The sequence below is a fragment of the Mustela nivalis genome (genome assembly GCF_964662115.1).
Source record: "Mustela nivalis genome assembly, chromosome: 5".
Lineage (NCBI taxonomy): Eukaryota > Metazoa > Chordata > Mammalia > Carnivora > Mustelidae > Mustela > Mustela nivalis.
The window spans coordinates 34,980,061-34,997,877 of NC_139024.1; the positions used below are offsets into that span (position 1 = coordinate 34,980,061).

The 17,817-nt window shown below is 34.6% G+C and overlaps 1 protein-coding gene across 10 annotated transcripts in view; it reads right to left on the bottom strand.

The window, feature by feature from the left end:
* The window catches only part of MANEA (mannosidase endo-alpha), an 83,920-nt gene that overhangs the window by 18,026 nt on the left and 48,077 nt on the right, over nucleotides 1–17,817 (bottom strand). For 7 of the 10 annotated variants that reach the window (XR_014311429.1, XR_014311430.1, XM_082729613.1 and 4 more), the window contains one exon: nucleotides 12,942–13,051. Coding sequence is in view for 4 of the 10 variants with exons in the window: in XM_082729613.1 (XP_082585739.1) it covers nucleotides 12,942–13,051 (110 nt within the window). In the remaining 6 variants the exon portion in view is untranslated. Of the gene's footprint in view, nucleotides 1–7,214; nucleotides 7,290–12,941; nucleotides 13,052–17,817 lie in introns of those variants that run through there. The other 3 variants (XR_014311431.1, XR_014311432.1, XM_082729615.1) reach the window with 3 other exon arrangements.

Here is a 17,817-nt window from a genome sequence, read left to right on the forward strand (position 1 = left end):
CAATCTAAATGTCCAGTGAAGGATGAATAAGTAAAGAAGTAGCAGTATGTAAGTGTGTACACACACACACACACACAAAACGGAATATTATTCAGCCATAATAAAAGAATTAAGAAGTAAAACTTTGCTCTTTGTGACAACATGGATAAACCTTCAGGTAATTATGCTAAGTAAAATAAGTCAGAAAAAGAAAGGCTGTTTGATCTCAAATGTGGAGCAAACCAAGCTCACAGATACAAAGGCGAAGGGTGGGAGTTGAGGGATATGAGCAAAGGTATTCAAAATGTACAAATTTCCAATTATAAAAAAATGTCAGTCATGGGGATGTAATGTACAACATGGTGACTACAGTTCCTAATACTATACTGTACATCTGAAATTTGCTAAGAGAGTAGTTCTTTAAAGTTTTTAATCACAAGAAAACTTTATTATTACATATGGTGGCAGATGTTAACTAAACTTATTGTGGTAATCATTCCACAATATATATAAATTTAAAATCTTTATATTATGCATCTGAAACTAATGCAATGTCACATGTCAATTACACCCAATTTAAAAAAAGAGGAAATCAAAGAATATCTCAAATCAAAATGGAAACACACCATATAAAAACCAATAGAGGGGGGCACCTGGGTGGCTCAGTGGGTTACGCCTCTGCCTTTGGCTCAGATCATGATCTCAGGGTCCTGGGATCAAGTCCCGCATTGGGCTCTCTGCTCGGCAGGGAGCCTGGCTTCCTCCTCTCTCTCTCTCTCTGCCTACTTGTGATCTCTCTGTCAAAAAAATAAATAAATAAAATCTAAAAAAAAAAAAACAATGGAGGGGTACCTGGGTGGCTCAGTAGGTTAAGCCTCTGCCTTCAGCTCAGGTCATGATCTCAAGGTCTTGGGATCAAGCCCTGCATCAGGCTCTCTGTTCAGTGGGGAGCCTGCTTTCCGCCCCCCCTGCCTGCCTCTCTGCCAACTTGTGATCTCTCTCTGTCAAATAAATAAATAAAATATTAAAAAACAACACAAAACAAAACAAACAAAAACCAATGGAATGCTCCAAAACTAGTTCTGACACAAAAGTTTATAGTGATGAATGCACATATTAAGAAATAAGAAAATCATAAACAGCCATAACTTTATACCTCAAGGAACTAGAAAAAGAACAAACTAAGCCCAGAATTAGCATAAGGAGGGAAAGAATAAAGATCAGAGCAAAGGTAAATGGAAACCAGAAAAGCAATAGAAAAGATCAATGAAACTAAGATCCTGCTTTTTTTTTTTAAAGATTAACAAAATTTACAACTCTTAAGTGGGACAGAGTATGAGACAGAAAATTCAAAATGAAATTACAACAGACACTACCAAATAAATAGGATCATAAGATACTACTATGAATAATTAAATGCTAACAAATTAGATAACCTAAAAGAAATGGATAATTTCCTAGAGATATAGAAATAGGAAGTCTGAACAGTAACAAGTAAGGTGATTTGAATCATTATCAAAAACTTCCTGACAACTGAAATCCCATGACCACAGATGTTTCATTTAACTGGGCAATTCTGTCAAATATTTAAAGAAGAATTAGTACGAGTACTTTCCAATTTTTCCTAAAAACAACAAGAGGAGGGAACACTTCTAAACTAATTCTATGAGGCCAGAATTATTCTGATGCCAAAGCTAGATAATGATGCTATAGAGATGAATGGAAAACTATAGATCCTATGAAAAGAGAGGCAAAAGAACATATCTAATGATAATAAAGGCAAAATACAACAGAGCCATAGCTAACATTATACTCAGGGAAACAGGAACAAGACAAGTATGCTCACCTTACCACTCTTATTCAAAATAGCCATGCAAGTCTTAGCTAGAGCAGTCAGGAGAGAAATAAGTAAAATTGTCATTATTTGCAGATGATGGGACCTTATATAATGCTAATCCCAAAGACTCAAAGTATAGGATCTAATCAGTGAATTCAGTAAAGTGCACAAATTAAAACCAATACACAGAAATCAGTTGCATTCTATACACTAACATACATCTGAAAAGGAAAAAAAAAAAAACAAAACCCGTCTCATTCACAAATGTACCAAAACAATATAAATACAGAGGAATAAACTTAACCAAGGGAGTAAAAGATCTGTATAATAAAAACTACAAAATTTTGCTAAAAGAAATTGAAGACAACATAACCAAATGGAAAAACATCTTCTGTTCATAGCTGCAAGAAATAATATTGTTAAAATGTTCATGCTACCCAAAGAAGTCTGTAGATTCAATGCAACCCCTATCCAAATCCAATATAATTTTTCACAGAAACAGAAAAAACAATTCTCAAATTTGTTTGGAACCACGGAAGATCCCTAATAGATAAAACAACATGGGAAAGGACAATAAAACTAGAGGTATCACACTTCCTAATTTCAAACTATACTACAAAGCTATGGTAATTAAACTTCGGTACTGACATAAGATGGACATATGGACCCATGGGACAAATAAAGAGCCCAGAAATAAGCCTCTGTATATAAGGTCAACTAGTATTTGATAAGGGGGTCAGGAACAACCTGTGAGGAAAGGATAGTCTCTTCCAACAAATCATGCTGGGAAAACTGTATAACCACATGTAGAAAAAGAAAATTGGACCACTAACTTATACAGCTTACAAAAATTGCCTTGAGAGAGACGTGAAGACTTAAACCTAAGAGCTGAAATGGCAAAACTCTTAGGAGAAAAACATGGGTAAGAACCTCCTTGACACTGGTCTGACATGATATTTTGTATATGACACCAAAAGTACAAATGACAAAAGAAAAAAAAAAATCAGTAAGCGGGACTAAGTAAAACTTAAAATCTCCTACACTGAAAAAGATAAAAAATAAATGAAAAGAAAGCTACGGAATGGTAGGAAATACTTGCAAACCATGTATTGGATAAGGAGTTAATATGCAAAATTTATAAAGAATTCATACAAGTCAATTAAAAAATATGATTAAAAAATGTAGAGAGGAAGAATAGACATTTTTTCCAAATAAGATATCCAAATGGCTAACAGGTACATGAAAAGGTGTTCAGTATCATTAATCATCAGGGAAATGCAAATAAATATTACATACTATATATGGTATAGTATATATGTAATATATCCTGGCTCCCTGAATATTGAAAAATCTAGGAAGATATTCTTCAGAACTTAACAGTGGATATCTCTATATAGTGGAAACTCCAATGACTTTTACATTATTTTTCATACTTTTCTAAATTTTTTGAAGTTTTTACAAGCGTGTACTACTATTATAATAAAAGAAGAAAGTGAAAAAAAAAATAAGATAGCCATGATAACAGATGTGAAGTGCTAGCATCAAAAAAAAAAAAAGTGTTGGGACGCCTGGCTGGCTCAGTGGGTTAAGCTGCTGCCTTCGGCTCAGGTCATGATCTCAGGGTCCTGGGATCGAGTCCCGCATCGGGCTCTCTGCTCAGCAGGGAGCCTGCTTCCCTCTCTCTCTCTCTCTCTCTGCCTGCCTCTCAATCTACTTGTAATCTCTCTCTGTGAAATAAATTAAAAAAAAAAAAAAGTGTTGATTAGGCTATGGAGAAAAAGAAACCTTCTTATGTACTCTTAGTGGGAATGTAAACTGATGCAGCTACTGTAGAAAGCAGTATGAAGGTTTTCAAACAATTCAAGATAGCAGTATTATAATACAGAACTCTCACTTCAGAGTATTTATACAAAGGAAATGAACTCATTATCCCCAGAAGATACCTTCACTGTCCTGTTCCTTCTAGCATTATTTACAATAGACTATATATGGAAACAATGTAAGTGTCCAATGGGATGAACGGATAAGGAAAATGTGGTATATATACACAATGGAATTCTATTCAGTCATGAGAATAAAAGAAATCCTGCTGTGTGAAAACATGGGTGGACCTTGAGGTCATTAAGATAAGTGAGATAGGTCAGAAACAGACAATTTAGGATATCTCTTATATGTAGAATCTAAAAGAAAATGAGTGCAAAAACAAGACAAAACAGAACAAAACCTGTGATTTTTAGTTGTAACAACCTGAGAATTCAGAATAAATAGTGTCTAAGTGAAAAGATACTCTGATTCCCATTTTCATTAAGATTTGTTAACACACTACCTTAAAAAACAGGAATAAACATGAAGAAAAGTGCACAGTATAAGAGTTATTAGACATGAAAATTTTTGCTTAAGGACAAGAACAGTAGAACAGATAATGCAAAAAGCTAAATCAGTATCATAAAGACAAGGTTATTAATAAACATTCCTTTTACACTTCATTCTAAATGATTCCTGAATTATATAATCGAATCTCATATAAAGTGCTTTATTTTGGGGCTATTATGTTTCATTGATCTCTTTCTGTATACTAATGGTAATACCATACTCTTAATACCTGACATTTGACAGTACATTCATTATTTGGAAAAACAAGTTTTCCCTTCATTAATTAACATTTTTAAAGCCTTTTCTTTTTTTTTTAAGATTTTGTTTTAAATAAATAAAATCTTTAAAAAAAATTTTTAAAAGGGCACCTGGGTGGCTCAGTTGGTTAAGATTCTGTCTTCTGCTCAGGTCATGGTCCTGAGGTCCTGGGATCAGGTCCCATATCAAGACCCTGCTCAGCAAGGAGTCTGTATATCCCTCTCTCTCTGCTACTCTCTCTCTCAAATAAGAAAATATTTTTTTTAAAAAAGTGTTTTTTAGAGAGAGAGTGCCTTGTGGTCAAGCACGAGCAGGGGAGGGGCAAAGGGACAGGAAAAGGGAAAGGCAGACTCCTGCTGAGCCCAGAGTCCAACTGGGGGCTAATCTCAGGATGACCCTGAGATCATGACCTGAGCTGAAGTCAGATGCTTAATGGACTGAGCGACACAGGCACCCCAAAGTCTTATTTTTTTCAATTTATTTATAAACTTTAGAATTAGGTGGTTAAATTCTGTATTTAAAATCCCATCAGAATTTTTCATTGGGATTACATTAGATTTATAAATTATATTAAAATATAAAATACAGGGGAAGCCTGGGTGACTCAGTTGGTTAAACATCTGCTTTCAGTTCAGGTCATGATCTTGCCAGGGAGCCCTAAATCGGGCTTCCTGCTCAGGGGGAGCCTGCTTCTCCCTCTCCCTTTGCCACTCCCCACCACTCATGCTCCTGCACGCTCTCTTTCAAATGAGTGGATAAATAGTAGGAAAAAAAAAAATATATATATATATATATATTTTATATATATATATATATATATATATTATATATATATATATATATATATTTTTTTTTTTTTTAATACAAATGAACAAAAGAATGGCTACTTGGCAATTCTGAATCTTCACGTTAAATTCATGTTTCTCTGTTTATGCAAGTCCTTTATATCCTTTCATAAAATGCCAAAGATTTTTTCATAAGTCCTATTTTCAGTGTATATTTTTTCCATTTTTTCTCCCTGTTAATATAGGAATCCTATTGACTCATATATTCTTTGATTTCAACCACCTTACTGGACTCATTACAAACAAGTTTTTAGATACTTTTCATGAGTTTGATAGGTATTTTCCATTTGCAAAGAATAGTAATTTTACTTAGAACATTTTCTATTTTTGTATTTTTTAGTTAAAATGATTTGTTCAGAAACTCTGAAACAGGAGTACCTGAGTGGCTCAGTCAGTTAAGAGTCTGCCTTTGGCTGGGGTCATGATCCTGGGACCCTTTGGGGATCCAGCCCGGCACTGGGCTCCTTGCTCAGTGGGGAGTCTGCTTCTACCCCTGCCTTTCTCCCTGCTTGTGCTCTGTCAAATAAATATATAAAATTTAAAAAAAAAAAAAAAGAATCTCTGTAACAGTATTAAGTAATACTGATGACAGAAGACATTCTTTACTGATTTTGGTTTAATGAGCATGATACCACTGTTTTTCCATTAAGGATGGTGTTTGAGGGACACCTGGGTGACTCAGTGGGTTTAGCATTTGCCTTTGGCTCAGGTCATGATCTCAGGGTCCTGGGATCTAGCCAGAGGGCTCCCTGATCAGCTTCTCCCTCTGCAACCAATGCCCCGCTTATACTCTCTCTCTCTCGAATAAATAAATCTTAAAAAAAAAAAAAAAGATAGTGTTTGATATAGGTTAGTAAAAGACCTCATCTATCAAGTTAAAGAACTCAAAACAGATTTATTAATGAGTTTTTATTTCCTTGAAATTTCAGTACCTGTTATTTTATCTCCAGCAAATAATTAAATTTAATTTACTTAACAATATAGTGCTAACTGTGTGCCAGACACTGAGTACTTTTCATGTATTACCTCATATAATGTTTATAAACACTTTGTAAAGTATATTTTCTTACTTCTTCCACTTGAGAAATGAGAAAACTGAGGCACAAGAGTCATAAAGTTCTTATAAGTGGTTGAGCCAGGACTGAATACAGAGATTTGTATTCAGATTTTATACTCTTGAAACCATTCTTAGGTTCTTATGAATGAACATTTATCTAAGTTTACTTTAGAAATTTTGTACATATTTTCATTAGTAAGATCAGTCTATAATTTTTTTTTAAAGGATTAATTACTTATTTGAGAGAGAGGGAGTGTGCACAAGTGGGGGATAAGGGTAGACATACCCCCTGCCCCCAGAACAGGGAGCCTGACTTGGGGCTTGATCCCAGGACTCAGAGATCATGAACCGTGCTGACAGCAGATGCTTAACCGACTGAGCCACCCAGGTGCCCAGTCTATAAATCTTCTTCATGCTATACTTGTTTGATTGGTTTATCCAATAGGTAAAACAAGAGAATATGGCAAAAGTGATAGTCACATCTAAGATTAGGTCAAGAAAACACTGCAGCGTCTCCACTGGACTCTCTCGAATCATTCACTATGGGGAAAGTAGCTGCCATGTCTTAAGGAGACTCAGGTAGCTCTATGCAGAGGCTTAAAAGAACCAAAACTCCCATTCCAATAGCTGAAAGGAACTGAGGGCCTATGAACTGGTACATGAGTAAGCTTGGAAGGATCCTACAGCCTTTAGATAACTGTAGTTCCAGTAAACAGATTTGACTATAACCTCTTGGGAAAGTCTGACCAGACCCACCAGGTTAAGACACTTTCAGACAATGGATGAGATAATACAGGTTTGTTGCTTTAAACTGCAGAATTTTAGGATAATTTGTTATACAACAATAAATAATGAATAAACTTGCCATTGTATTTCAGTACCATAAGAATCTGCTGTTTCTTCAAAGGTTGACTAGAAGTGCCAGGTGAAATTTGATGCTCTGGAAAGACATGTTCAATAAACTTAAAAATTTTTTTTCTAGGATACAAGTCAATTCAGATTATTTTGAACTTCTTTCTGTTCATATATTTATTTTTTTGTATTTTTTTGTATTTTCTAAGAAAATGGCCCATTTCTTATAGATTTTAAATATGGTGATATAAAATCTAAACTCTCTTCTGCATGGTATATATCTATTATTTTTTTTTCCTTTTTTAATCTCACCAGTGACTTTGCTATTTTGTAAGTGAAAAAATGATAGATTTACACAGGCTATTGATTTGAAGGTTTTGTATTCTATTTAATAGCTTACTTCATCCTTATTAATTTCTCCTTCCCCTTTTAGCTTATTATCACTATCCCACTATAGTATTAATAATGCAGTAATTTTGTCAGTGATTTTTTTTTAAAGATTTTATTTATTTATTTGACAGAGAGAGATCACAAGTAGGTAGAGAGGCAGGCAGAGAGAGAGAGAGGGAAGCAGGCTCCCTGCTGAGCAGAGAGCCCGATACGGGACTCGATCCCAGGACCCTGAGATCATGACCTGAGCTGAAGGCAGCAGCTTAACCACTGAGCCACCCAGGCTCCCTAGTTTTTATCATCTTAAATTTCACTCTTTATTTTTCTTTTTAAGTGTTATTTTAATTAGAATCCTACAATTTTTTAAAAATTTTTTAAAATTTGATGTCTTTTAGATGTTTCATATGGCCTTAAATATTTAGTTATACTGAATATGGCCAAGGAATGCAGAATCTATGGTTATATTATAGTTCTTGTGAATTTATTATGATTAATGTTGCCACCCTCTACATAACCAGTTTTTGAAAAGTGTGAATAAAAACAATGCTTATTCTCTTGCTATTTAGTATAAAATTTTCCTTTGGAGTGCTACTGCAATCCTTTTAATCATCATTTCTATTTGTTTCCATGATCCATTAATTTCCAAAAGAAATAAAATCTTACTGTGAAAATATTTCCCCCATTTATAACACATTTTAATATATGGGTAGAATATAGTTGGTCTGGAACACCTGGGTGGCTCAGTCAGTTAAGCATCTGCTCAGGTCATGATCCCAGGGTCCTGGGATTAAGTTCTTATATCAGGCTCCTTCCTCAGCAGGAAGCCTACTTCTCCCTCTGCCTGCTGCTCCCCCTGCTTGCATACTCTCTCCCTTTACCTGACAAATAAAGAAAATTTAAAAAAATAAATAAATAAATAAAAGGATATACTTGGTCTTACAGATGTTTTCAGAATTTCACCAGTATCTTTCTTTTATGTACATAAATAGGTGTGTTTTACGTGTATGTGTTGGGGCGGAGGTGTATGTGTTAAATACAGCTTGAGTAAATATCAGATTTTGACAAATTTTTAGAGTGGCAGTTTCTTTTTCAATTACTTTATAGATACTTAAATTCACACGGTTAACAACTCTTGTTTTCAATACATACTTGATATCTAAGGTATTTAAAAATCTAATCACTATATATCTTCATAAAAGAACACTTCAATTATTTTCCACTAAGCAAACAATAAGTAAATGAGTGTAATATATGTATATAAAATAGTAAGAGATCTTTAATAAATTATAATGCACACAAGTTTGGAATTCATGACAGAAATTTTTTATGGAAAAATAGAGTATTAGAAAAGATTCTCATTCACATTTGCAAATATTTTAATAAAAGTATCTATTCCAAAAACTAATATCCTCATGTCCAAAAGAATTAACTTATAAGTAGCTTGATAATGAAATTAAATATCTTCAGAGGGTCCAGTTCAAGATGGTGACATAGGAGTATCCTTAACTCACCTCCTCCCATGGATATACCGAATCTACAACTATGTGCAAAACAATTTCCTCTGTAAGAAATCCAAAAAGTAGCTGAATTACTTCTGTACTTTAGGCTAACAAGGAAAAGAAAAAAAAAAGTTGAAATGGATAGGACAGGCTGAGACACAATCTAACCATAAACCCCACTATCAATGCAGCAGTCCACAATCATGATGGACACAGAAGCAAAAACCTTCAACAAAATATTAATAAACTGAATTCAATACATTAAAAAGATCATACACCATGATTAAATGGGATTTATTCCAGGAACACAAGAATGGTTTAACATCAGCAAATCAGTCAATGTGAAACACAACATTAAGAATAAAAAGCTTATCATCTCAATAGATTAAAAAAAAGCATTCAACAAGATTCAATATCCATTTATGATAAAATTATCAACAAAGTGGGTCTGGAGTAAATGTATCTCAAAATAGTAAAGGCTATATATAACAAGCCTCCAGCTAACATCACAGCCAAAGGAGAAATACTGAATGTATTTTCCTGTAAGATCACAAACAAGACAAGGATGCCTATTCTCACCACTTTTTTTAGCATACTGTTCAAATTCCCAGCCAGAGCAACAACACAAGGAAAAGAAACAAAAGGAATGCAAATTAGAAAGGAAGAACCAAAACTGTCATTATTTGCAGATGATATAAAAAGTCTAAAACTTCATCAAAAAGCCATTAGAATATAGAATTTACTATTTATACAATACAAATGCAAAATTTAGTAAAGTCGCAGAATACAACAAAACCAGTATATAAAAATGTTGGTATTTCTATTCACTAATAATGAGCTAAAAGAGAAATTAAGAAAACCCCACTTATAACTGCATCAAAAACAATAAAATACCAAAGAATAAATTTTACTAAGAAGGGACAGATCTTGGGGCGCCTGGGTTGTTCAGTGGGTTAAGCCTCTACCTTTGGCTCAGGTCATGATCCCAGAGTTCTGGGATGGAGCCCTGCATTGGGCTCTCTGCTCAGCAGGAAGCCTGCTTCCCCAACCTCTCTCTGCCTGCCTCTCTGCCTACTTGTGATCTCTCTCTCTCTCTACTTGTGATCTCTCTCTCTGTCAAATAAATAAAATTGGAAAAAAAAAAAAAGGAACAAATCTTGACACTGACAAGTATAAGACATTAATGAAAACAAAGTGAAGAAAACACAAATGGAAAGATACTCCATGCTCATAAACTAAAAGAACTAATATTGTTAAAATATCCATACTACACAAAGCAACATACAGATTCAATACAATCCCTATGACTATTCCAGTGACATTTTCAACAGAAATGGAAAAAATGTTCCTAAAACTTGTATGGAACCATGAGAACCAAAGGAATCTTGAGAAAGAAAAAAGAAACCTGGAAGTATCAAGGTCCCTAACTTCAAATTGTATAACAAAGGTACAGTAATCAAAACAGTATGGTACTTGCAAAAACACAAAAAAACAAAACCAGAACCAGATCAATGGAACATACAGAATAGAAAGCCTCACTGCCCCCAACCAAAAAAGCAAAACAAAACAAAACAAAAAACAACTCCTGCAGATATCAATTAATCCTCAACGACAGAGCCAAGAATATACACAATGGGGAAAGGCCAGTCTCTTCAACAAATTGTGTTTCGAAAACTGGACAGCTACATGCAAAAAAATGAAACTGAACCACTAAATTATACCATATAAAAAATTAACTTAAATGGATTAAAATCTTAAACATAAGTCTAGAAAGTATAAAACTTTTGGAATACAACATTGGTGATAAACTCCTTGACAAAGGTATTAGTGATGATTTTTTGGATTTGACACCAAAAGGCAAAGTCTACAAAAGCAAAAATAAACAAGTGGGACTACATCAAACTAAAATGATTCTGCACAACAATGTGAAAGGCAACCTAGGAAATAGGAGAAAATATCTGCATATCATATATCTGATATGGAGTTAATATCCAAAATCAATTTTAAAAAGCATACGATCTAATTTAAAAAGGGGCAGAAGTTCAGAATATTTTTTCTAAGAAGATATCTGGATGGCCAACAGGTACCTGAAGATGTGCTCATCCTCACTGATTATCAGGGAAATGCAAATCAAACCACAATGAGATACACCTCACACCTACTAGTAAAGCTATTATCAAAAAGACAAGAAATAACCAGTATTGGGAGCAACCGGGTTGCTCAGTCAGTTGCACATCCAGCTCTTGGTTTCTGTCCAGTCATGATCTCAGGATCAGGGGATCAAGTCCCCCAAAAGGATCTATGCTCCACGTGGAGTTGAGATGCTCCTTCTCGATCTCTGACCCTAGCCCCACCCATGGACACACAGGCCCTCCCTTTCTCCCCCAAATAAAACAATCCTTAAGAAATAACAAGTGTTGGAGAGGATGGGGAGAAAAGAGAACCCTTGTGCACTGTTGGTGGGAATATAAATTGATGCAGCCACTATGGAAAACACTATGGAAGTACTTTAAAGAACTAAAAATAAAACTACATAGGGGGAGACAAACCATGAGACTGTGGACTCTGAAAAACAAACTGAAGGTTTTGGAGGAGACAGGCGTGGGAGTTTGGGTGAGCCTCATGGTGGGTATTACAGAGGGCACGTATTGCATGGATCACTGGGTGTGGTGCATAAGCAATGATTTTTGGAACACTGAAAAACAAAACAAAACAAAAACAAACAAAAAACTACAAATAATCCAGCAGTTCCCCTTTGGTTATTTAACCAAAGGAAATAAAACAAGTTAAAAAAAATACTGATGTTTACTTCACAATTACAAGCATACCTCAGACATTACAGGTTTGGTTCCAGACCACACAATAAAGTGAATATTGCAAAAAAGTGAGTCAAATGAATTTTTTGGCTTCCCAGTGCATAACAAAGTTCATCTTACACTATGCTATAGTCTGTTAAGTTTGTAATAGCATTATGTCTAAAACACTATGTATCGTAATTAAAAGACACTTTATTTCTAAAAAATGCTAGCCATCATTGATCTTTCAGCAAGTCATAATCACTCATCACAGATCGCCTTAACATACATAACGAAAATGTTTGAAATATTTTAAGAATTACTAAAATGTGACACAGAACATGAAGCAAATGCTGTTGGAAAAATGCTGGTATATTTGCTATATGAAGGTTTGTCACAAAACTTCAATTTTTTAAAAATGTAGTATCTGCAAAGCACAAAATCTAAATGCAACAAAATGAGGTGTGCCTCATTCACAATAGCCAAGAACTGGAAATAACCTAAAATGTCCATTAATGGATGGAAAAATAAAATGGGGCCTATACACAAGGCAAATATTATTGTGCCACAAAAAGAAGGAAATCTCGCCATTTGCTACAACATAGATGGACCTTGAGGACCATCTATGGTCCTATACTATGTGAAATAAGCCAGGCAAAGACAAATATCCTATGACCTCACTTACATGTGGGATTGAAAAAAAAAAAATACAAAACCTCATGGTTGTCTGAGGTAGGAGTGGGTAGGGGGTGAAATGCGTGAAGATGGTTAAAAGGTACAACTTCCAGTCATAAAATTAAAAAATAAAAACCAAAAACTAGGTATATAATGTACAGCATAGTAACTACAGTTAATATTGTATGATGCATTTGAAAGCCACTAAGAGAACAGATCTTAAAAATTCTTAACATAGGAAAATATTTGTAATTGTATAATGAATATTAACTAGGCTTATTGTATGATCACTTCACAAAATAAACACACCAAATCATTATGTTGAACACCTGAAACTAATGTAATATGTCTATGATATCTCAAAAAAATAAAATGAAATACCTTCAAATTATATTTATGAGCTTTATCCAAAATAGTTGGTACCAAGTCATCAGTATTTTCTCCATTCTCATCATTTGTACCAGGTGGGTACCAAGACAGGGCTAGTACACCTAAAAGAAAACACCAAAAAGAAAAATAAATACAGAAGTGGGAGTAATTGGAGATATTCTTAAAAAAAGAAAAAAAAAATTAAGGAGGCAGAATAAAGACCAAATTGTTAACAGCAAAAAAAGAAAGACATCCTCATAAGTTGTTGTTTAGTTACTTTACTAGATAGGATCTATGGTTATTTGATTACTTTATATTGTTATATTTATGAATTCTTTATCAAGTATGAATATATTTAAGTTAATAGATTTTACTTTCCAGATTAGGTTTATAGAAAAATTGCACAGAAAGTACAGTTTCCATATATGCTCCTCTTACATACCTGCTCCCCACATACAGTTCTTGTTATTAATATCTTGCATTTATACAAGATACACACACACGTGTATATATATATACACACACACACACATAATTTGTTACATGTGATGAACAAATACTGGCACATCAATATTATGTATATACATATATGCATACATATATATATACATTTATACATATATATATATATATATATATATATATATGTATTTGTTACATGTGATGAACCAATATTGATGCATCATTATTAACCAAAGCCCACAATTTAGATGAGGGCTTACTCTTTCTGATGTACAGCTCTATGGCTTCTGACAAAAGCATATGTGCCCACCATTAAGTATCATGCAGAATAGTTTTACAGACCTCAGAACCCACTGAAATCCACCTATTTATCCCTCTCCTCTCTTACTCCTCCCACAACCCCCTGGATAATAATTGATCTTTTCAGTATCTCTATTGTTTTGTCTTTCCACAATGCTACATAGGTGGAATCCTACCACTAACTTTTTCAGACTGGCTTGTTACACTTAGCAATACATAATAAAGGTTCATTTATACCTTTTTGTATATTTATAGATCATTCTTTTTTACTGCTGCATGAGAACTCATTGCATAGATGTATGACAATTTATCCATTCACTTACTGGAACATACCATGGATGCTCCTAATTTGGGGCAATTATGAAGATTCAAGAAAAAAAAAATAGTTTCTCCTTGTAGTACTTACTTTTGAAATGATACATCACAAAATAAGTTTTAGAAACATAAGCCCCACAGGGGGGAAAAAATTACTTTGAAGGAATATTTGAAATCAACCATCAAAGCCTCACTTATATATGAAGAAATGAGAGACCATTAGAAAAAGCTGCTTATTTCTATATCAACCAACACACTTTTTAAGGCACGGACAAAATACAATGGTACAAAAACAGAAGCATGTGGAAATATAGGAACTGCAAGGTTAGAAACTGGCAGAGAACTAAATTATAATATTTAAACTTTATAGTCAACCTGCCATATACAGAATAGCCCAATCTAGAGAAACAAAGCAGAACTTTCATTAAAGTTTACAGGAAAAAAGATGTCCATGTCCTCTATCCACTCTGAAAATAAGATAGCAATAAGAACATAAGAAGTAGAAAAATCATCTATAATGCATAAAGTGCTTTAGAGAAGCTTATGATTAGCCATGAAGGGAGTCTATTATATAGAGAAAAATGCCGGTAAGAAAAGTAGAAACAGTTGATCAAACATCTAAGCTGCCTAAGAGTCTAGCTTGTAAAAAGAACAGTACCAATGGAGAGTCACAGTAAAAAACAAAACAAAAAACAAAAAACAAAACAAAACAAAAAAAAACCCTCAATATAACTTATGTAAAAATCCTACAAAAAAAATAAATTGAGACAAAATAGTAAAGAAAGGACATATAAAAGAAAGATTATGCCATGAAGCCTAGTAAAATTGTAAGCATAGCATTCTTCCATGAAATTCAAAACAAAAGATTCCTGTTCCTAGCAATAGATTAGGTTACACACACCAACATTTCCATGAAAAAAAATATTAAATAAAATATGGGTTACAAAAAACTTCTTAGCCAAAGAGCTGAAAAGTAAGGGATTACCTGTCCAAACTGAGGCAAAAACATGAAATGAGCAAGGAATTCAGTCTTCCCAAAACATAATTGGCAGAAGTAAACCAAATATCAAAACCAGTGGATAAAGCCCCAGGTTAACAGCACTTGGGAAATTCTCTGGCTTTAAAGTGAGTAGTGTTTTCTACTGTATTGAACAACACAGATAAAGAACATTTTTATTATCACACTAAGTTCTACTGGACAGTATTGCTAAACTGCTGATTCTCATAATACCCTAATCATTTCATTTTTATCTACTGATTTTCTTCCTCCTTATTCTCACTGAAGTTATACTCTAAGCCTTGAGGAAAATGCTCTTTGTTCTTCATTATTACTTTCAGCTTTTTATTATATCAAATTATCATTTCCAAATGTCTAATTCTATCTCCATACTGTGCTCCACAATCTAATTTTTCCTTGTACAGTATCTTTTGGACTATATCACTCCTGAGTTCTGAATAAGTAATGGTCTGGGAAATAAGTCAGTGATGGTCCTCCTCAGGAAGAGGACTGGACCACTTACAATGGTTATGAATCATCACAACAACCAGAGGTTTCTCTAACACAAACTAAGTATCATTTATAAATAAGATTACTGCATATTGCTACTATCTCACTTGTGTAGTGAAAAGGGATATTCTTTGAGGTCTTTTCTCAGAATATTAGCATTTCATTTTATTATTTTTAAAAATATTTATTTATTTACTTTAGAGAGCACAAGACAGTGTGCAAAAGTTAGAGGGAAGGGCAGAGGGAGTGAATCTTCAAGTAGACTCCTCACTAAGCTCAGAGCCCAACAAGGGACTCGATCTCATGACTCATGAGAGTACTACCTGAACTGAAACCAAGATCAAGCATGTAAATGACTGAGCCATCTAGGCATCCCTAACATTTTATTAAATGCAGATGTCGCATCAATCATGTTGTTTCTCCACAGCACACATCATAGGGCCTTCAATATAAGTGATACTCACTTTTGTGTGTGTGTGTGTGTGTGTGTGTGTGTGGTTACATGATAAATCTAAACAGGACAATAGTTAAGAACATAAGATATGAAATCAGACAGACCTAGAGACTCAAGTTTCCATTTTATTATTTGATAGTTGGTTATCTTTAATTTAAATTTCCATTTGTAAATTGGGCATAAGTTCAGTTCATTCCCTAAAAGTGTGTTTTAAAAAGTATAGAGAATGACTTACATAGAATAAGACCCCCAAAAGTAATTACAAAGATGATAATAAAAAGATAATGGCAAATAAATTAGGATACATTTAACTCCACAGAACTTATGATAGCTTCCCCTATATTCAGGTACGTAACTTACTGTTTCCTTTAAACATACCAAACATTACTTCAAACTAAAGATTTAGCAGAAAGGCAAGCCCAGTTCCAGATATAAACAATATTATCACTACACAAGATAACCCATGTTCAACAAAAAATATAAGGCATATAAAAAAGCAAGAAAAAAAGTAAAAAAAAAAACTGTCAAGAGGCAAAACAGGCAACAGAAGCAGACTCTGATATGAATCAGATGCTGAAATAATTATACAAGGAATATAAAATCACTGTGCTTAAAACACTAAAGGATCTAATGGTAAAAGATAGCCATTATATGTCGATCATCAGGTGGGATATTTCAGCAGAGATGAAAACTCTAAGAATCAAAGAGTTCAGGGAAGATAAAGTAGGGTGACCACAAGCTCACCTCCTCTCATGGACACACCTGTGAGATAATAGCTACATTTATGTAACTAGCTCTGAAAATGATCTGAAGACTGACAGAAAAGACCTTCTGCAGTTAATCATACCCAGGGAGTCACATCAAAAAGGTAGGAGTGGTGGAATCACAGTTGGGAATCAAAACACTGGGTAAGATTAACCACAACCAGTACTCAGACTAGCAAAGAGAAGGAGAGGATTAAACCTCACACCAGGCAAACAGAACACGGAAATGCCCTGGGAAGATGAGTCGTCATAACATCTGGCCTTGAAAATCAATGGGGCTTAACTTCAGGAGCTTTTAGTATCAGCAAAATTTAACTCCACTTATTTTGAAAATCAGCTAGGCTTAACTTCAGGAGAGTCAGACAATGATAGGAAACAGTCCTGCCTTTAAAAAGACAGAATAATAAAAAAAACTCAACCAGAACCGAAGCATAATAGTAGCAGTTTGAAAAGTGCCTGGGGTATACATGAAGGAGAGTTACTTAATAATCTCAGAACATATGTTTGAGGGGTAGGCATCATCAAAAGTACTGGTGGGTGCCATTTCTTTTCCCCTCCCCAGTGCTAGATAGCCAGACACTTGCAGGAGCCAGCAAAACACTACCTATCTTGCTATCACTATTTACCTGTAGACCTGCTGATCCAACCCTCCTGCATTGGAAAGCATCCCACCAAAGTGGTTCCTACCCCCCCACCAAGAACCTGCAAGTAGCTCCACTAGGAACTAGCACCACTCAAAAATGGTGCCTACCCTGGGGAGAGGGAAGATAATCCCATACACCAGAATGCCCACAGTTCCTGCATCAAAGACTCTTCACTGGCTGAGCAAAAAGTAAGGTTTGCTATTTGGTATACCACAGCTATGGCAGGCTAAGTTCAGAGAGCCTGACTGCTGATTCCACCCACCTATGAGACTGCTGAGGCCTCAAACAGACTTCTCAATTGTACAAATTCTGCCTTGTTTGCCCAAAGTAGGCAAAGCAGGCCACTGCAGTTGGCTGGGCTGAAGGCAAACGCAGTTCAGTCACAACATTAGGGCACACGTAGCATGCAGAGGAGACACCCCAGGAGTACCTGTTTCTGGTG